We start from the raw sequence: 23487 nt of genomic DNA, 5'->3' as shown, positions 1-23487 counted from the left end.
TGTATCAATGGAATATATGTGTATATCAAAAAGCTATACAATTAAGAATTATTTTTATTATAAAAACAAGGACAAAATAAACTGTTGTTATTAATAAATAATGTCTGTTATTACTACACCTTGTTTTTCTATAATTATACTACTACTATATAATGTTAGCAAAGTAACATTTCTTTTTAATATATTATTAAAAATGTTTGTACTTTTTCTACATGAATTAATTCAAACATTAAACTTATTTATTCACATAATCTGAGATTAAGAAAATAAGCCACAATAAAAACTGATATATTAATTAGTTTTCAATTTTGTGCCATTTTTGTTAATTGTCGATGATTGAGAAACAAATAATTCTGGTTGATCCATACAACGATATGCAATTAATTGAGGAATAATAGCTAAAATGAGATTTATTATCCAAAACACAGACCGTGCATATAGATCTGGCGGAACTCTCAAGATATATGGTGTACGTGGATGTAAAGAAGCTCCCATGTGAGAGATTTGGGCCTAAATATATAACAAAAGATTTTAATACAAAATATTTTTATACCTGTATTAAAAAAGAATAATAACTTCTTACTTGTAATGCTGCTCCAGCATGAAATAAACTAAGATCAATCATCCAAGTACAGCCAGGATATAAGAGTCCATAAATACTAACTATATATATTGGAAGAAAGTAAAACAAATATACCAGCATCTGAAATTTAAATATACTTGAATTAATGCAATAAGAAATAATATAATTTTTATAATTAAAAATAAATAAATAAATAAATAAACAAAGATTATATGGTTCTGTAAAAAATGATGGCATTAACTATTATCAATTTTTATCTACATAAAACAGTAAAATTTTGATTATGTAAATTATAATGAGGAAATATTTGTTAAATTAAGCAAAAGCATATATTTAAGGTCAGTCTAAAAATTTTTCCTGTGCATGACTGAGTACCATGGTTATGTTAAAACTGACCTAAAAACAACTCTCACTCTTGTTTAAAAATAATGACATTACAATTGGGCATGCTGGAAAAACCCAAGCAAAAAGACTGTATAGTGTAAGACACCTCTATCTATACAGCTATGTGCATCTGACATTTTTTTGTGCTAGTGTGACGACGACTGTCATATGATACTGTTGCAGAGTATTATTTAGATAATTTTCCATAATCTACTCTACGAATAATTTAAGATGAAGATTGTAATATATCAAATTACACTAGTTCTGATCAAAAAAGATACTGAATGTTTTGTTTTCCAGTGGAAAGATTATAGCACTGGATTACTAATTGTTAGCAAGGCAAATGAACCCTAACAAAATACTCTAGACTTTGTGAGGTATATTATATAATTAACATAAAAAAACAAGCTGCATAAATTAATGTTTAACAAGTTTTGAAGTTAATTCCTGTACAATACTTGTCAAAAAAAAGGTTTCTATTTTTGTTTTACTATATGCTAGTTTATATGTAAAAATATTATTGTATTTGTTTTTAAGGAAGACAGGACTATAATAATTATATAATTTTGTGTAAATAAAATAAGTTGGTAAAATTAAACAAATGTGACAGCTGTAAGAATTAAATAATTTAGCATAAATTGTTTAAAAATTTTATAATGTTCCATTTATAGTCTTTGTGTAAAAGGTGATAGGCTTTACACTATGTGACTTTATACTTAAATTATAAACAATTAGATTCTTTTCTTATGATAGTTCTTTATTTTTTTAACAGGATAACATATTTATCCTGTTACACATTAATAAAACTGTACACATTAACAACACTGAATCCAATTAGCACTAGTTTGTTTTAGAAATATAGCAGATGTGTAATTTGTTGCTGTATAAAAATATCAAATTATTTTAATAAGAAAAAAATAAAAATTGATTTTATTAGAATTAAAATTTTTATTCAATTATTTTATTCATTACACATTTAATTATTGGTTATAATAGAAAAACATTACAAACAACATTCTTATTTGAAATATTTTTTGCTTGTGTTCATACCTAATTTTCTGGAAAAATAAGCAAAATATGAAGACAATTTTCAACAAAAATAGATATAATAAAGTGTCTTTGATTGTAACTAGACTATGTCTTAGAGAGGGGGAAAAATGTACAATACTATGTATTTATTTGGTACTTACTTATGTATTTAATTTTGGCTACTGAAAGGCACTATGGCCATGTGGTCCAATTGTTTCTTTTTGACCAATGAAGATTGATATTTGATTGATTGATAATTTTTTGAGAATATCTTTAATTTATTTTATGATTTTACAAAAAATTGTAATATAAACTGCAAAAATACTTATAATGTTAAACTATTCACTTTCACATAGGATAAAAAATAACAAATTTTGTTACATTGTTTACTAATAATAATGTTATAGATCTGTCCATTTTCTTTCCAATCTCCTACCATGAATCCTGCTTTTTAAATTTATTGAAGTACATTTGATTTTTTGGACTCCAAATCATGTCTCTTTTCTTATATTCATCAATTAGTTAAATCCTCTTTACTCCATTCCAATTATAAACACATGCAAAAAACATGAACTTGTAGTGTATAGCATTTCAGTGTAGAAATGAGAAGCAACAGATTGGTGAAATGTACATATCCAGACTGGTTTCCTTTTGTTGCATATCATTCCTTTGATTTTTTTCTTATGATAGTTCTTTATTTGTGCTAGTGTGACAACGACTGTCATATGATACTGTTGCAAAGTATTATTTAGATAATTTTCCATAATCTACTCTACAAATAATTTAAGATGAAGATTGTAATATATCAAATTACACTAGTTCTGATCAAAAAAGATACTGAATGTTATTCAGTATCTTTGATGTGATGGCAAAAGATTGACAAGTGAATGATTGTGTTTGTTGCATATTATTGTATCCACATTTTGATATGAAACAGTGCAATGAGTTATGTCCACACTGATATAATACAAAGATACATAAGTCTGGATCTGCCTTTAGTGTATAGTATGCATTTCATAGACAAAATGGCAGATTTCATCGATTATACTTTATTCTATCATATGAAAATTATCAATTAAAATTTATTTTAAAAATTTATTAAGAACTCAAAATTTTAAGAAGAATCTTACAATAAAGTGGATTTGTTTTTGATTTATATATTTAATTGCTTTAAAAATATAATTAATTTTATAAAATTAATAACATTATAATTTTATAAATTTGTTTTCAGATGATAATTAGAATACAAAAGAAATTATTTTAGAATAAAATTAAGGTAGTTTATGAATATCTTAAAATTTCAGTGATGACTGTTCCATTTTGTGTAATTTTCTACAATATTAAAAGTAATAAATTGTAACAACAAAATCACAAATAGAACTAGTTAAAAGCAACTATTTGATCATTTCCCAGATGATCATTATCATAACAAAATATAACACCGTAAACATCAAATTTTAAACTAAGTAGAACATTTCTATCAAAAGGACAAATACAAATATTAAAATAAATATTTAAATTAAAGTAAAAAATTTAACTGACACAAGCACAATTATCATAAGCCTTGGGAAAGATATATTATGTATATGCTTTTCAGGTGATGGAAAGTGTGTCACTTTCTTTTTGCACATTTTTTGGATATAGAAATTATGTAAAGAAATCAGGAAATTTCCACTCTGATCTGCTATAAGGAAACATATTCTCCTCTATATATTTTGCACAACTCATATGACCCTTTTAATTACAAAATGGCAGCATTTCATCCACTTGTTAAGAGATCTTTTACACATTGCTCAACAATACCACATAGAGAGAAGGAATGATGAATTGTAAGGTTAATAGCCAAACAGTATCGTTTCTCTAAGACCTGCATGAGTCCTTAATATGACAATGTGAGACCACACAAAGACACATAACAGACCAGAAGGCAGATATGGTTTGAATATATGAAAAAATTGTCAGAATGAATGAAAGCACAATTGTATATAGGAAACCACCAGCTATTTTTTTCATTCATCAGAAATGATAGGGGCAAGATTGAGGAGGCTTTCAGGCCAAGAGCATATTCCATTCCCATATATGACTACAGGATAAACAACTCATCGGTTTACATTGGTGCAACAGCAAGAAATATAGCCAGGAGAATGATATAACATCAGAAAAGGAATGACCAACAATGCACCAGCCACATATGCAAGAGGGAGGATTTATGAGTTGACTATGACCAATCCAAACTATTACATCAGACTGCAGAACCCACAGGGTTGAGATGTTTGAAAGCATTAGGAATATATAAGACAATCATGGAAAATAAGGCAATCAACTTTAAAGAAAGTGACATTCTTTCCACCACCTGGAACATATAGGTACATTTTCCTCAGGACTTATGATAATTGTGCACAAGTCAGTTCAACTTTTTATTTTAATTTAAAATTTGTATTCATCCTTTCAATGGAAATGTTCTACTTGGTTTAAAATCTGATGTTTAAAAGTATTCAATTTGGTTATGTTCCATTTCCTGATGTTCATTCTAGACAAATGAAAGTGATAAATTGTTTTCCTCTAATTTACAGAACCTGTGGAATTTTCAGCTCACCTTGCAAGGAGAGCCATCTCTGAGAAACAACCACTTGTTATATTTTTGTCAATGGCCATTATTCAGAGGTTTGACTGTATTTGAAAACAGAATCAGAAAAAACCACCGAGGTAAAAGTTTCATCATACCTGCATTTTAGGAAATGGAGCTGGATCTTTTAAGCCAAGATATGGTTCTATGTTTTCCAAATAGTTCTGTACAAAAATTATGTTTGTATCTAGAACAGCCTAAAAAATAAAATAATGATCATAATTCATAAATTACAGTATACATATCAATATGCAACTTAATTACATAAAACCTATATCAACTGCACAAGTCAATAAAATAAATTTATTATGAATATAGAAATTACTCTGTATGAACTAAAGTATTAATACAAAATCCATTACATCTCATAAAAAAACAAATTAAATTTTTAAATAAAAATATAAATTGTTTCATACACAGTATATGAACTATTTATTTTATTAATGTGCATAAAAAGTAAAATAAATCAATTCAATTTTCTATAAAACAGAATAAAGAAATAGATCTAATAAATATATATTAAAAACATTAAAAAAAAAGTTTGCATTCATAAATTATTTAGTTCCTTCAAATGAAACAGACTCAATGTCCAATGAGATCATGGAAAATGGATCTCATCTCATTTATTGTACACACAAGGATTTATGGATAGAGTACACACAACACTGAACAACTTGCTCACTCATTCAAAGGTTCACCCCTCCACCTGTATAGTAGCACCTTACTCTCCCTCAATTCATCAGTTTTCCACTACAGTCTATATTTCATTTGAAGGAAACAGATATAAACATTTAAATAAAATTAGAATATGTAATTCACAAAAGTCGCACATTATTAGAAAAGTATATTATAAAGAGACATATCAATTATTAATTTCAATAATTTTTCCAATTATTACTTCAATTATTTTTTCATGTTTTAGTTTTTTTAAAAAAAATAAGTATATTGTAATTATTTAGAAGAAATTTTCTCAAAATATAGTGTTTAGTAATTTATTAAGTAGTAATAAAATGATTAACATATTTTTTAAAATGTTATTCACAAATCAAAACACGTAACAGTGTTTTCATATCCAAATTTAAACATCAATTAAAATTTTTACTCAATTAAAAATAAAAATTGATAGAATATTATAAAGTTTTTAAATTATTTTTGTTTATTGATAACAAACTTCAAAATAAACATTTTTAAGTGAAAATAAACTGAAGAATAATGCTAACTTTTTAGCAATGAAAATGACTATTTAATCTTACAGCTACAGTATAAGAGAAAAATTAATTATTATTATATTTTACAAAATTCTAAGTTAACTCTAGTTTTTTCTATAGAAAAATGAATATTTTTGTGGAATATTTATCTCTAAAAATAACAATTTATGATTTATTTAAAAACTGATAGTTATAATACTCATATTTTGTAAAAATTAGTTTATTAAAAAATAAATATTACATATGGTCTTTTTTTATGCCGGGGTTGTATGTCAGTGGAACCATGTAAAGCAAAATGTAAATTTGTGCTTTATCCCAAGTAGTTCAGATAATTGCCTAGAAACTAATGTAACCATTTACAGTTAACAGAAAACAATAAAATGTGTTTAAAACACATTATGTTTTTATTATAAAAGTTAAAATTTTCTCAAATAATTTACTATATTGAGTACATTACTTGAGAAGAATACATTAAACTAGAATATTCATCACAGTGAGTAATATTCAGTAGTTTCTCATATTTGGTATGTCAGAAGCTAGAAAAGCATGATTTGCTGACTTAAGAGTCAGATTTATTGGCATTAGAAAGTGGATTAATACAAACACTCATTATCTGCAAAAAACATGAATTTGCATATATTAATCATGCATAAAACAAGATCCTACTGTATTTTAAAATATAATTCATGACAAAAATACTTACAAGAGCTCTAAAAATGGCTAATAAACTTGCTAGAAATAAATATATTAAAAAAACAATATCAAAAGGACGACGTCGTAATGTTTCAGGTAATGCTGCACTCTGTAAAATAATAAATATTATTTATAAATATTTTGTTTAATAGATATATAGTAGTTTAATAAATTAATTTTTTGGAATATCTTAATATTTATGTAATTTTAAATTTACTTTCAGAATTAATTAATTTTCAGAAGTCTATTTTTAATTAGAATTATAAAGCTTCAATATCCATAATTTAAATTTAAACACAAATTGAAATAATATTTAAAAGCTTTTAATAGTTTTGTTATATATTCTACATCAAAATCTTTATTACTGGTAAATATAAAGGAATCTATTTTAGTATATGATGGAGATGTTTAAAGAAATGATGTGTGATCCCTGAATATAAAAAATCATTGACACTAGAAACCACATGCCATAATATTATCATTTTAACTTTGTTTAGATTGCTTACAGATAATCATTTGATAGGTATTTACTGGGCTTCAGAAATGAATGTCAGAAGATATTATAGAAAAACAAATTAATACTACTGAAGCTTGAGCTCAATAACTGCTATTTACTGCAATAAAATCACCTTTAATTCAAATTACATAATTTCCATACAATTAATTAGACAAGTTCCAATCTGATAGTTAATCTATGATTGATTACACTTATGTAAATTATTATTTAACAAGATACTATTGAAGTTAAATAATATTGAGATTTTGTCTCAAGTTTACTTTTATGATTGCACAATAATAAAAATTATTCTTCAAACTGCATTGCAGACATTTTAATTATATATTCATATAATTTTTAAAGATGTGTTTTGACTTACTTGATATACTTGTTTTTGATGCCTCAATTGTAATAAAATTGTTGGAGGAATAATGATATATGGAAAATAGAGTAAAGAACCCCAAGTAATGCCATGTTTACCTGAAATTTTGAAGACATTTTTAACATATTACTGTTTACTTTTAATAAAATAAAAATGATAATGACATATGAAATAAATTAAAGTACAGTATATTAATAAATAACGCCAAATAATATCAGACAATCAAATAAATAATGTTATTTTTTGAAATGCGAATAAAAATGCTTTTATTTTTTAAAATAATTTCATTCATCAAAATATTCATCTTCACATTCAATTACACTTTCTCAACAGGAAGACAGTTTGAAAATACCATTTTTATAAATGATCGAATAACTTCTGAAAAAAATTTTTCTTTGTGTTTGGTGGACTTCAATAGGCATTGTTCATCATGAGTACTTGAATATTAATCAAACCCTCACAGCAGATTCGTACAGTGAGTAGCTACAGAGTACAAGACAAATTACGGCAAAAACAGCCATCTTTGGTGAATCGTCAAGATGTTTTTGTTTTTACAAGAAAACACTCACCCATACATTGCAGAAACTAGAAGAAACAAATTAATGCAATTGGGATGGGAACTTTTATCTCATCTTTCCTATTTTCCTGACTTCTCTGTTGGATTACGACATTTTTTAACCTTTGGATAATCATATGTGTGGAAAACAATTTATAAATCATGCAGCTATAAAAGAAGAAATAACTCAATTTTTAATACTAAAAATGATATTTTCAAACTGCCCTCCCATTGGGAAAGTGTAATTGAATGTGAAAGTGATTATTTTGATGAATAAAATTATTTTAAACAAAAAATACAGGCATTTTGATTCACATTTGAAAAAATTACATTATTTATTTGGTTACCTGATAACTGCATCACAGTTTGCATTAAAAATAAGCATCGAGTGTATTAAAATGAGTAGATATTTGTTCAACATCAAAAAGAGTTCAAATATCATTGAGAATACATTAACTTTTTACTTGTGAATGAATTCTCAACTACGTATTTAGAAAGCTTAATTTATTTAAAATTATTTAGAAATTAAATAATAATAATATTATTATTATAAATTATTTTAAAAAATTTTTTAATTGTAAAGTTTATAAAATGGTACAAGTGGTATAAAGATTTATAAAGTTTTAATTTTCACAAATAATTTGGAAAATAATTATTTAAACTTATTTTTAACATTGAATTAATCCATGCAGCTTTAGCATTCTTTGAACTTCAACCACTGCTAATGTTTTTGACTCAGTTAATGGACCATTTCAAGCATTGACAGTTGAACGTCAAATGCCAGTGTCATTACAAAAGGAAGATGGGATAAAATAAATAAGTAGGAGAAGAAGATTATGACAGCAGTGTTTGATGTAAAAGACTAAAGAGATATTGCCAGAGAGGGGAAAGGGAATTTGTGTCTGTGGTTTAAACATGTCATAACAGTGTAGTTATAATTTCTCACTTTTCTACAATACTGATATAAGAGAAGTGAGAAATGGTTCTGATTATTTTGATTGCTTGCCAATCAACCTCTGTACCAATAAATTTTGTGAAGGAAGATAAAACTATGTAGCAGTTCCTCCTCTTTTAAAAGGCTACACAACGGTGTGTTTTATAAACCTAGGCAGATTAAAGCATCATAGACATACATAGTCATTTGTTCATTTGTTATGGATCAAGTCCAATAGAAATTATTCCATTGAGCATTCATGCATGCTGAAGATGAAAAACTAAAAACTTCATTTGGAGCAAAAACAAAAAAATATGATAGCTTATTTTGGAATGTAACTGAGTTTGTATGTGGAAACTCTCCTTAGCCTCTCCATGGCTATTTGGTGCTGGAAAAAAGGGAAATGGTACATTAAATCTGTAAGCTTTAAGATGTTGGAGAATTACTTGTAAGATTTGTAATATGAGATAGCAGAAAGTATCTAACAATACAAAAATGAGGTTCAAGTTTAATAGAAAGTTTAAGCTTATGAAATCAAAATTAAATGCAACTTCATCTAGTAGTCTTATGCCCCTAAGATAGTGACTGCTTCAGTTGAGATGGTAGTGAAGAAGGTATATTTCTATATTTCTCAAGGCGAGGGTAGATAAACTGTAGGTATTTCTCCATTAGATACTTGGGGAGCAGCACTTCTCAACCATTGACTGTAAATTCTTGTCTTTGTGGATCTAAGCAAATGCAAACAACCTTGGAGAGGAGCTGAAACATTTATACTACTCAGGAAAGCTAGTGCAACATATCCACATATGAGAAAAGTTAAGGAAATTTTAGCCAGATTTATAACATAGTTGAAAATGGAAATAAAATAGTGATCATCTACTTCTTTACATTCAGTTTCTTTAATATAGGAATTTAACTCTTCCTGATATGTAGATTTTTTTCATCATAATGAAGTGTATGCTTTCATCAGCTCTAGAGAGTTTTGTTGTAATGATTATAATTTCCAGACACTAGTCAGAGATCCATTTGTAATTCAGGAAAAAGTAAGTGAAAGTAGCCTGTTTTATCTTGAAATGCCAAGCATTCTATGATAAAACAGGATTCTTTCACTAACTTTGTAGATGTCAGCTGCACAAAATTATTGAAGCAAGATGGTCAGCTTTATGAATTTCTTTTGTTTATCACTTATAGCATCAGTATTGTCCTTCCTACTATGTATTTTCTTGAATTTAATATCATGTCTAAATTTGTTTTGAGACAAACAGCCATCTATTGCTTTGAATCTTTGTGATTCAGATTTTTAACTAATTCTTCTAACTTAATTTTCAGCACTGGACATTGACGTTGACATGACTCATCCAGTTATGATAAATTATTGAATGTGAGTTTATGCAATGTCTGTGTCCTTGCCTTAATGCTTCTGATTTTCAAATGTAATCTGCTGTTCTTATACCATTTCAAGTATAATCATCTTATTGTCTGAATTTGTTACTAAGTGAATCAGCAATGATTTTGTTTGGAATTGAACGTATTATTTTATTTTTTGGTATTGTTATATTTTGTTTCAGTTCTTTTCATATTTTGGGGAGTTTGTATTGTTAACCCATAGATTTCATTCAAAATTAACCTTCATTTAAAAACTGATTGCTGCCTCAAGCTTCTTGTTGCTTATATCAGCAGGTGCCAGTCAAAAATATCATTTACAATTAGATGAATTAAAGAAAATGGTCAATTAAATTGTTATGTTGCAGGATAATTTAATCAACCAAATATTAAAAATAATTTTGTTAAATTATCACTTGGAAAATTATTGGTAAAGCAAGTGTTAGAAAAAGAAGTATGTAGATGAGTATGCAATAATGTCAGAAATGAAATGTGATGTCACATTTGCTGCTTAAAAAACTGCAAAAGTAGAGCCGAAGTGTAATTCTCAGTTGATACCAAGTGTGATGAGTAGATGATTACTCTACAATCACAACTTTTCAAACTAAAGTTAGAAGTTAAGAAGCATTTTTTTTTTTTTTTTGTTAGATAAAAGCTGTTAAATTCTTTTGCTTTGTGTTGTTTTAAAAATAATTTTGTTAGAACTAAGTAAATTTTTTTTACATTCACTACTGTATCACCTAACAAATTAGTGTTAATTGAAATTTACTAATTATAAACTGACTATTGTAAATTTTGTAAACATTAAATTTTTTATTATTAACAAGTTCACTTTGTTAAATTTTGAAACTTTAATTACCTAAAGTTAGATAAAAAGTGGAGACATGTGATCTTATAATTTATTCAGCAATGGCATCCATGTTACATGTCACAAGCATGTTAGCTAGCAATTGCTGTTCCAATTTAATAGTTTGATGTTTTAAATAACAAACAAATTCTGATTAATTTCTTGATCTGTGTTTGGTTTTTTAACATTTCTCCCAATAAATGGCTGTCCTAATTAATTAATAGCCCTAATAACTACAGTCTACTGTATTAAATATTAACATTCTAAATTTTTTAATGATTTGAACAAATATATTAATCAAAGAAATTGAGATTAATACATTTTTCTAATTTATACATGTATAATTTAAAATTGTCATTATATTACAAATTAAAATGATTTATTTATTTTATAATTGAAAAAACATTCAAATTAATAAAATAATTTCTTACCAGTAAGTATGCCTAATAACAATACAACCATACTGTTGGAAATAGACCCACACCAAAACAATGCAACTTCATAAAATGTATTGCTGAAACAAAAGTAATTAATTATACATCTTTTCCAATATATCCAATGTTATATACAGTGCATTCAATAAAAATAAGAACACTTGGTTTTTTTTAAAATTTATTTCAGATGGTGAAATAAATTATAGTCAAATTTAATTTTATGTATTATGTATCTCAATATGTTTTTACATTTATATACAAAGTATCAAGTTCTAATATAAACAATAGAATAATTTTATTGAAGAAATGAATTTCTTGAAATGTTCAATAATTATAAGATCACTTACGGACAGAAAATGATATTCCCGAGGTTATTCACGAAAGCTAATAACCAGAATGCCCTCCTTTGTTTACAATTACTTTGAAAACTGTCTGTCATCAACTTGGATCAACTTTTGGAAAATCCTCCTTTTTGAAGAATTTTTGAAATCCTACCATTTCTCAATGATTGCAGCCTTTGTCGGATCTATGGTGTTATCGTATTGCTTTCCATTTGCATAGACTGGCTTGGCCAGAGGTCCCCAGACATTCTCCACAGGATTCAAATCCAGTGACATGACTGGCCAATTCATGACTTGAATCCCATTGACCAGAAACTATTCCCAGATAATGTTGGTAGTTTGGATTGGAGGATTATTTTGCTGGAACTACCACTGATGATCCGTAGTATTTCTCCAAAGGAAATAGATGCATTTCTAGCTGCTGGATGTATCCTTTAGCATTCTGCCTTCCTTAAAGAAAAGACAATATTTATTTTTCCTCACTCTCCAAAGGCAGCCCAAATCATCATAGATCCCCCATTCATTTATTGTTCAGAGTAGATTTCTCTCTCCTTTCTTAAATCATGCCAATAGTACTGGCAACCATCAGGTCCATCTAAATTAAACTTTTGCTTGTCTGACTACACTACATTCCTCTACTGTTCCTTCCAGGTCATATGATTTCTTACCCAAGTCAGCCTTGTGTTTGTCTGTAAGCTTTGATTCCAACTTTCTTTTGAAGTATTTGAGATGATTGTAAAACCTTTGTTCAACTATGTACAACATAAACTATGTTCCAAATGGTCCCCAAGCTTACTTCATATTTGGATATTGCAGCAATATTTCTGAGAGAGCTTGTTCCATTCATAATTTCCCTTAAAATTGCTCATTTATTACAAGAAGTAAGTTTTTGCAGTCTTCCAGAACTCTTCTGAACTCTATATTCTTTGCCTAACTTCAAATAATTCCTGATCCCACAAACTGATCTTCCAGTTTTTTAACAATCTTATTGAATCATCAGCTTCACTTAAAACATTTATTTGATGTTTTGAAATGCTGAAAGTATCTTGCCCTTACCGAATTAACAATGTCTTGGTATACAAGATGATGACAATTTTCGATTGCCAAAGCAACAATAATGAATATTGGTTGTTAGATGACTTTGTTTCCTACATTTCCAGTTACATATTTAAAAATTAAGTTAAAGAAAATATATATGAATTAAATTTTTGAGTGTTCTTCTTATTATTATTGAACACTAAAAGATCAAAAAACAAACTGTAAAACCCGATAACTGGAGTGGTAGAATTGCAAGGAATGCTAACGTTTTCGAAGCCCCGTCTGGGCTCTTTGAAGAAGAGCCTCTGATCCTCTGAACCCAGTCAGACTCCTGGGAATATACACCATCCTGCTCAGAGACCACAGATTCAACAGAGATATGATATACATTGGCTCCACCAAACGCACATTGGGCATAAGAATTAAAGAACATAAGGCGGACATACTTCACAACAGGTCTAAAACAGCTCTCTCAACATATGCCACCGATCAGGACATCACGGCAAACTTTAACGCAGCCCACATTATCCTCACTACCAACCACCCCGAACATCTCAAATTCTTAGAAGCTATAGAAATATTCAGAGCAGAATGTAGCACCACATGCATTAATTTTAAAGAAGAGATGGTACTTTCAACAGCATGGCAGATCCTGCTAGAGGATAATTTTAAAAAATATTACCATCAACATCGTTAAGTGGAGCATGCTCTTTACAAATCATTGCTCATTTTATTTAAATATATTGGAAGGTTTCCATATGGCAGGATTCAAATGACCGTTTTTTCAAAAGGAGACTATTCGATTCTTGACGTATGGCTTCTCGTATAACTATAAAGCCTGAAGAAGAGTCCAGATAGGGCTTCGAAAATGTTAGCATTCCTTGCAATTCTACCACTCCGGTTATCGGGTTTTACGTAAGTTTGTTTTTTGTATTTCATCCCGGTGTGTGAAGATGATTGATCACTAAAAGATCATTTTATTATGAATAATTAGCCTGCCAATTTATTTGAAATCATAACTGTTAGTGTACAAGTGTGTCTTTATGAAAGAAATAAGTGACAACAATCAGACAGTAATGGCACCTAGAAGTTTTAAGTTATTCATAAAATGTTGGGTGTTCTTATCTTTATTGAACACACTGTATATTTGTTCTAAAGCAAACTTTAAACATATAAATGAATAATAACTATCTATTTACTTTTACTTTCCTGGCCATTATGGAAAAGTATTGAAATAGTGTCAAATGTGGCACTCTAGGTTTTTTGCAAATCACAACATTTTAAGACCCCTGAACAAAAAAAAAAAAAAAAGAAAAAAAAGAAAGGAAAAAGTTCTGCATGTTTGTGTAAATGTGTTTATGTTGGCATCTATTTTATTTAATATCTCAGGATGGGGTAAAGATTAAGAAACAGAATTTAGCATTGTAACTAGAATATAAGGACAAATTTTGGTGATTAAAGTTCAAGGGAGTGGGGAGATAGAGAAAGACATGTCATATGTTGGGGGGATTGGAATTACAAAAATTTTAATCATTATTGGCATTTGCAATATTATTAAAAACCCCCTTTTTGACTCTCAAAATTAAGCCTTTTTATTATAATTAACAATATAGAAGTTATTTTTAAAATAAAATCTCATAACAGATGGTGCCATACATACTTTTATTTATTGTAATTAATAATACAAAATTTAATTTTTAATGACATCTCATAACAGCCAGAAAAGTTATGCAACTCATTGCTGGATTTGTTGATGTTTCAAGTACAGTAATTATTTTACTGAAAGTAAAAGTCTATAAAATTTCTATATAATAAAATATAATTTTAAAAATAATATTTTTTAAAATTAATTATCTAATGATTATTATATTTTCAATGTATAATTATAAATGTGAAAGAATGATAAGTTTAAATCATCACATCAACACAAAAAAAAATCTAGCAAAACATATTTCAATGCACAAACTAATGTTCTCAACCATCTTAAATGGTATGTATTTTCTTAGCATAAGGTTGCCTCTAAGGGGCATTAAGCCCAAAATGCATGTCCTTTCCGATCAATAAACTGACCTTTTCCACTAAAAGTGTTCCTGTGTGATATGTTCTCAATGGCAACCTTATGCTAAGAAAATACATATAGTGAAGAGAACAGCAAGCAACCAAGATCTTAAATGGTCATTGTCAGGTTTAGGAAAATGCCCTTTATAATGACATTGCATTAAGGCCTTTTTCCTATCCCCATATTCAGCATATGTCTCCACAAGGATTGAGAGTCACTACTACCTAGGATAAGATCCCTTTGCCTTAGAAAGACCACCTATAGAACAAGAAGGGACAAGTTCACAATTTTAAACTCTCTTATTCTATTTGAAAAGAAGTTACACAATGAAGACCCTGAGTTACTGCATAAAATCAATGGCAATGTCTTTGTGCTAGCAGACCCTGTCACAACCAGAATTAAAGGAGCCATTAATAAAAAGATCCAGTGGATTTCCCACTAGCAAAATAGGAATGTAGACAGAAAATATGACAATAAGCTTATATTTTGGGATAACATTACATCACCAAAACAACTGTTAGAAACCATGCAATTTAGGCCAATATATGACTAATTCTCTCCTTACATCAAACCTGAACATTTCTTCGCCGATAAAGAAAGACTTCTTGATGGAATGGATGATGTCCACAAGGGGTATTATAGATGAAAAGCTGCTCTAACCTTACAGAATAAAACTAACCAGCCCATAAATCTGTATGGAGCTCTATTCTCTTGGCTAGCATCCAATGACATAGTTATTAATAAAGCAGCAAAATTTAAGGATATAGTCTTAAAAAGAACATATGAATGATTACTCTATCTATCAGTGCTCTAATATCCAATATCCTTGAATGGAGTTTTAGACTTGAAATGGTTATATGATAGAATGCCTTTGATTTTCTATACACCAGTTTTTTAAAACAATCTTTCTGTTTTTGTTTTTTGTTCTTTTAAATGTTAAAAGTTTTATGTTTAAATTATTTTTTACATTAAATTATATTTGATTACTTTTTGTGTTCTAAACTAAAAATGATGATGATAGGTTTTTGAATCATCTCTCAATTAGAATGTTTATAAATTATTTTAAATTTTTTGTTGTATAAATGGTAGTTATGTTTTTACATTCAATTTTCAATGTTTTTAGGATTTGACAAGTCACAATAATTTCAAAAAAATATTTTATTGAGTAATCAAATAATAAATTGACTTCTTGAAAATTATTAGCATTGTGCTTATTAATCATATAGGATTCATTTTCAGATGAGTTCATAACTTAAACTTGACTGACAAAAATTAATTATAAAAACCATCTATTACATTTTTAACTAGATAAACATAAAAAATTGGAAAATTAATTACAGATTTCTTAGAGCAACTATTAAGAGTAACAAATAATCAGGAAAAGTTACCAATCTTTTTATATTAAAAAATTTGAATATATTGGTTTGTTTTAAAAATAAGTTAACAGGCATTTATGAAACAAGGAGTTTTATTTCCAAGTTCATATGGTGATATGTAGCAATGGTTCCAGTAATGTGGCTAGAAAATGAAGAACAACCTCCATACAGTCCCAATCTTGTCCAGAAATTATAAAATGTTTGGTTCTTTGAAAAAACATCTAGCCAATTTACATTTCCAGAAAGATAACAAAGTGGAATAGAATTACAAATGATTAAAAACATTTTTGGATGATAGATTTCTTCAGATTTATCAGGAACAAGAACTTTAAAAACATTCTTTGCAACCCTAAAGCAGTGAATTAATGTCGAGAAAAAATGCTTTACATTTTAATTAAATTATTTTATATAAGTTAACTTTTATATTAGTTTAGAAATACAGTATTATATTAAAGAAATTCTTACTGTCTGTCAGCTGGCTCTTAATCATTCTATTAGAACATTGTTACATATTCAAATTCTTTTGTTTGTTGCCTGAAGAAGACAATTTTGTATTTGTCAAAAGTGCTTGTTATTCTTAACTTTGTATTAAAAAACTTATTTAATGCCAACAGATAGCAAGAATTTCTTTAATATTATAGGATATTTGCATACCATAGAGGTAAACTCTTAAATACAGTATTATTTTCTATAAATGCATATTTTCTGATATACTTCCAATTTAATTTTCATACTAAAATTTTGTCTTGCTAACACTACAAACTAAATATATAATGTTAATCAAATATAAATAATCCAGAATGATAAGCTCTATTTCAATTAAATATTTACTGAAGAAAATAAAAACTAAATGACAACTTCTATTCCAAAAAAATAAGGTTAAAAAAAATAAGCTAGCACATTTAGATTTTTGTCATCATATTTGTAATTATGTATAAAAATTCATTAAACTATTAAAATAAATAATTATAATATATTCCAGAATTCAAATCTTTGGTAAATATTCTGTGTAAATAATAATATAATGAAAATTTGCAAATAATATAAAGTTATAGATACTTTTTAGTAGTATAAACAAATACATACTTCCATGTTATTGCTGCAATCATCATTAGATACATGGCATACATTCCTGTACCATTCCAATAAGAAATCATTGCACCATGTGCAGAGCGTAAATATGGTTCTCCATTTTTTAAAAATGCACTCATAAATCCTAAAAGAAATTAAATGACTTTTTAAATTAAATATTTATATTATATAATTTTATTTGTTAATAACAATAATATTAAGATAAGTTCATCTAATTTTCATATTTTATCAAATAACCAAAGTAATCTAAGACATATAACCAACAACAAAAATGCCAAAAATCTATGTAGGTTACAATAGATTACAGTAGAGCGTCGATAAGTGGAACGTCGGTAGAACGTGCAATGGGATGCACGTTCTAACCTAACCTAACCTATTATTACCATAATTATTAGCAACCAAATTATTATAATAGGTTAGGTTAGGTTAGGTTAGAACGTGCGTCCCACTGTTTCCTTGTTGGAATTAGAGACGAGCCACCATCTTGGCTACCTAAGGTAACATTAACCTATATTATAAGGAAAAGTATATATTATGAATAAAAATAGACAGCTTGTCAAAACAGAAATCATAATCATTAAAAATGTTAATAATAACAATTTTGTGTTTTAAAATATTTCTTTTAAATTACTTTCTTTCATTTGTTAACAATAAAAAATAATTTCAAAATTTAAAAATTACCTGAAATAATTCCATCCAGTTCAAGACCAGTTATCAAAGTAACAACTCCAGTAAAAGAAAATACAGCAAACACTGTAAATAAAATTATGAAAATTATTACTTTTAGTAAATAGAAAACATTTCAAAAAAATTAAATATTAGGCACACAGTTGAATTCAATAGTCATATTAGTTATAATTGACTTTAACATCTATACATTAAATAAAATTACTAAATTTAGTAATTGTCAATAATAATAAAAATCAAAATGTTAATTAACATGACTGCCACAAATGCCACAGTATCACTGGATAAAATACTTCCCATTGTAATTCTCAGTTAGGCATGTTATTATATGAAATACCTAATTTATAAATTTATTCTTTAGCCAAACTTGTAACAAATGCTTATTTTTATCAAAAAATTTATGCAAGTTATCTCAAAATTGGTGTATTAGGTCAAACATGTGATTACTCAATCAACTTGGATAAAACCAAATATAATCAGAATCAGATATCATAATAATAGAATGCATAGCATACACCAATCAGATCAAATGTTTTCATATTATTCAGCACTAAGAAAAGCTGTCATGTGAAGAAAAATAATCAAAATCCTAAACAATTACAGAAATGCATTGGTCTATTTTTTTGGTTATTATTAATTAAATTTTTAATAAATTTGTTACTAGATAAAGACATTAGGTGCCATCTTTTATTAAATTTAATAATTATAATTTATTAAATAATTTAGAATATTCTAGAAGAAAAGAATCAGCCCAGAATAGACCTATAATATAATATAATGTAATAATATTCTTAACTATTTAATAAATTATTATTATTAAATTTAAAAAGAAATGGCACATAATACTTCCCTCTAATAAAAATTACTTAAAAATTTAATTATTAATAGCAGTTGAAAAATAGCTTGATGCATTATGGTGATTCTTTGGCTTTGATTAATAATGTCAAATTTTGAAAAGCTTATATATATTCTGAAAATAATTATACATAATGCATACATCATTTTCCATAGTAACTAGTACAACCATAAAGTCTGAAATGTGGAGGAAAAACATTTGATGTTTAGAGACAAAATGCTAAACACCACAAAGAGAATTAGGATTAAAATAAATTTCATTATTTAGAGGCCATTCCATCAACTGAGGAAAAACTATGCCTGATAAAGCAATATCTAGAATGAATAAAAGACAATAAAAAAGTCATGAAACAGGCTTTTATTATCTAGTATGTTTCCTAACAAAGGAAGACCTATGAATAGACCAAAAACATATTTTAATACTGTATATTAAACTCATTGCTGGATATCAATAAAGTATGTTTATAGTATCTCTCAGACTCACATCCAGTATTAAAACAATCATTTGTGGAGAATTTACGGGAAATATATGATAACTATAAATGTAGAAAAAACACCAAAATGCTACTTTTTGTAACAGACATCAGTCAAAATATTTGTTGTCTCCATTCAATAGAGAGTTTGCGGCCAACTTTTTCATCACGATTGTCAGTGGAATCATGTGCAACATTCCAAATGCCATTGTGAAACTTCTAGCCTTACAGGATGGCGGCACTGAATGTCCAGCATTCACACTTCATTGCTATTAAAATCAATGCAAAAAAAATTGTTATGTTAAAGTCAAACGATTGCTGGATTAAATCAGGCTATATTACTGCAATAGTATCATATATAGTAGTAATATAGCCCAATTTAATCTGGCAGTCATTTGGCTATAACATAACTATTGGGTTTACTGATGTTTATTAATATGAACATCTGTAAGCATATGCAAAATAAATAATGCTAGCATGCCAATCTGCTCAGGCAGCAAGTATTTTACATATGTTTTTTAGTAGTAAATGAAGTGTATGTCTGATTAGTCTCTGATGTTTTATGTACTCAAAATAGCAACCAGCATAGTTGATGCATATATAGAACAATGCATTGTGATAAAATTCCTTATTAAAGAAGACAGAGATACTTAAATGACTTTAACACAGTATAGCAATAAAACAGCTGCAGTAAAACTTTCAAATAGTGCAAACCATTGAAGGAAGACTTTCCACCACATCCAGGATTGTCACATATGAAAGTGACAATCCTGGATGTGGTGGTTTTATGCCAACATCAGTTGCCCTTCTGAACACTCAATCCATTGTGTTTCAGAACCATGGAAGAAACTTTGATAATAAACAAATAATCTGTGAAGCTGCAGAAAAGACCAGTCTTTTGGAAGAATTAATGACCACTTGCACTTCTGGAAGGTAAGTACACATTGGGTCCCAAGATAACTTTCCTTCTTTGACTGGGATGGTATGCATTGCTTTAAAGGAAATTGACTCAAATTATCACATCATAAAACCTGGACACACTACATACCAGAAACAAAATGTGCATCTAAATAATGGAGGCATGTGGGCTCATCTCCATTCAGGACATTCTGAATACCTGCATCTGCAGGCAAAGTGATGATAAGTGTGTTCTGGGAAAGTAATGACGTTATCAATGTAACTTTACACCTCTTAGTGCAACCATGTGGTATGAACAGTACCTACTACTATCAACCTCTGCAAGATTTGAATACGGCTCTGCTGTAGAGACATCCTGGATTGATTACTATGGATGTATTTCTTTTGCACAATAATGCATGACCACATATCACCCACATCACTAACTCCAAGTTACAGGAACTCAGCTGGGAAACATTGCTGTATAATCATACTTAATTATTTTCCAGTTTTATTGTTTAAGTTGTTCTTAAGTTGTGGAGCTGTTTACTAGTATTCTAAATGATGAAAACTTTTATACTTATATTTCAAAAGTGTTACATAAGTTAATGCATGAATGGAAAGGAAATTTTCTTTTGATCATATCTTCTGGTCAGCTGGGATTAAGAGTTGGCAATACTAACTCTATTGGAAAATTAAGAAAAGGTTCTATGGTTATTTCACTTATGAAGAAATATTTGTCTGTTAAATTTGAGTCTGTTATATTGAAGGCTTGTTGTATTATTCTTAATGAGAAAAATAATTCTTACATAATTTAACAGTAATGTCTGTAAAAATATAATAATTCAAATAAGATATACAAAATGATATTGTTGTATATCAGTGGTGTGCGGTGATACTTTTCAAAAGGGACCAAATGTGAGAAAACCCATTTTTCATACATTATAACAATTATTATTTAAACAACTGGGTAAAAACATATTTTTATTTGCACATTAATTTTACTTTCCAGCTCTGTTATATATAAATGAGGAAAAGTGTGGCAATCGATCAAAAAATGACCCCCAAGATTTTTACATTTTTGAACTTGGAGGACCTTGAAACATCAAGAAATACAAAAAAATTCTAGGGTTTTTTCTGTACATATGGATGTTTGTGTATGTGTATGTATGCAAGGGGAGCATGATTTTGTTCACCCTCTTTGAAGCTTAATAACTTGTGCCTTTTGTTGAAAATTTCTGAAATTTTGCAGGGAAAGTATGATGTACAGGACAAGACACTACAGTACTAAGTTGAGGTGAAGAGCAAATATTTTAGATTAAATAAATTAAAAATATGATTAAAAGTTGTTTCTTGACATTGTGATGATGTCAAAATAATCACTTGTTAGCATTTACAGTTTTTTTTTTACAAAACCTATCCCTACCCTGAAAATCAAGCTTTTTGCCATTTTATATTAAAAATATAAAAAGTTCTTTAAAATATAACTACAGATGGTTTTGTATAATTAAAATATATAAATATATTTATGGTGCAGTTTTTACCCTTTTTAAAAATAACAGAGGGTGCCACACCAATTTTAAATGTTGTCAGGAAAGTTAATCAACTCATTGCTGGGTATTTTTCTTGGCAACTTAAGGCTCCAAATGACGTTTCAACAGGCGATCCAAAATATAGCACTGAAATCATCTCTGTTGTGATGATTCACCTAGATCAGCTGCATAATTTACAGTTTCAAACTGCAATGTTTCTTTACAAGGGCCCTGCTTCACTTAATGAGTCCCCCATCCACGTTGATTTCAAAGTTTTCTAAATCATATATACCACCTTTTAAACAGATTCACACTTAGATTAAAACTTTTAGGTGTTTTATGATAACAGCAATACAAAAATCACTAATGCAATATTGTTTTCAATATGCAAAGGAAACTAAAAATCTATTATTATAGAACTGCCTGGATGTGCATCAAACACAACAATATAACAGGAACACAAGTCTGCATGCTAGTCTCATTGACAAGTCAACTAAAGGAAGCCCTGAAGAATGTTCAGGTTGACTCGTGGAAGAGTTGAACTCAGTGTAAAGGAGTGGAGGTCAGTTGGGAAAAATACATATTTTTCAAGTGAAAAATTTCAAATACAAATGCATTAAAAATAATATTCAGACAGTACTTCAATGAATTTAGGGAACTAGTTTAGTCTCCCTAGTTCATTCCCGGCAATATCTTATGTCGTATGGTATCACACGGTGGCACATTATCCTACAGGCAAAAAGTTGCTTGGGACCCCTGTTAATGAGGGCCCCAACATTTTACAAACTCATTACTATAGTAGAAAAATCTAAATTTAAATCTGGCATCACATCTGAGAACCCTAGATTGCTGATCTGGCACAGGCACAGTGGGGAACTTTTAATTTATCCTCCAGCAGTCACGTTAAAAAAACGAGCGAGGATACAGGAGATTCCCCAAAACTTCCCTCAAAGAAAAATATATGCATCTAATAATGTACAGTACATGGGGCCCCTAATTCAAATTTGCCCAAAATCCACCAAGCTCTAGTATTACAGTTACAAAGGGTTTAGACCCCTCCTCCAATTGGCATGATCTACAGCTCTGATAAAGTCCCAACTGCCTCAGAGCTACATCTATACCCAACCGTGTTGTGCAGCTCTGAGGCAGCTCTGCACAACACGACTCTGAATACACACAATTACATTATATATTTGCATTGCAAATTAAAATTAAGAAAAAAAAAGTAAATTTACATCTTAAATTAATTATAATTGCAATTAAAACTTACCACAGAAATGTACATATTCATAAAAATTCAAAATTGGAGGCGATTTTCTCGTTATGAAAACGATAAAAAAGCACATAGCGATAATTAAGAAAATAACAGACGATAGTAAACAAACGGGATGATTCACGTCCCATCTCAAATAGATCATTAAACCGTTAAATATATACGTAATAGGTACGGCTAACATCGAAGCGATAAATACTTTAGTTGCATTTGAAAACGACATTGTATTCACTTATACATGTGACTTAAAAGATCACTCCATCACATTTTCCGCCATTTTGTTTATTTTGATACGTAACCGAGAACGAG

General features: G+C 28.3%; 1 protein-coding gene across 1 annotated transcript; it reads right to left on the bottom strand.

Annotated features, from left to right (window-relative positions):
• Positions 1–217: 217 nt before the first annotated feature.
• On the bottom strand, positions 218–23454 carry LOC136990046 (transmembrane 6 superfamily member 1-like). Its single transcript, XM_067288382.1, has 9 exons — positions 23176–23454; positions 18143–18214; positions 17456–17585; positions 11553–11635; positions 7399–7499; positions 6534–6632; positions 4721–4819; positions 584–703; positions 218–510 (listed from the first exon to the last, which is right to left on the bottom strand). Exons 1-9 carry the CDS (start codon positions 23399–23401, stop codon positions 292–294), a joined length of 1149 nt encoding a protein of 382 aa, XP_067144483.1. The 5' UTR covers positions 23402–23454; the 3' UTR covers positions 218–291.
• Positions 23455–23487: the final 33 nt, after the last annotated feature.

This window comes from Centruroides vittatus, unplaced genomic scaffold (genome assembly GCF_030686945.1).
Source record: "Centruroides vittatus isolate TY-2023 unplaced genomic scaffold, ASM3068694v2 scaffold_861, whole genome shotgun sequence".
NCBI classification, from domain to species: Eukaryota; Metazoa; Arthropoda; class Arachnida; order Scorpiones; family Buthidae; genus Centruroides; species Centruroides vittatus.
This window is presented reverse-complemented; position numbering and strand designations above follow the sequence as displayed.

Bases quoted from the DNA above. Each gene is read 5' to 3' on its own strand.
- LOC136990046 (XM_067288382.1), bottom strand. From the start codon at position 23,401: ATGTCGTTTTCAAATGCAACTAAAGTATTTATCGCTTCGATGTTAGCC. The intron at 11,636-17,455 runs GTATGTATTTGT...CTTTTGTTTCAG, and splicing joins ATTGCAGCAATAACATGGAA to CAATACATTTTATGAAGTTG. The intron at 704-4,720 runs GTATGATGAAAC...TTTAAATTTCAG, and splicing joins CTCCATTTCCTAAAATGCAG to ATGCTGGTATATTTGTTTTA.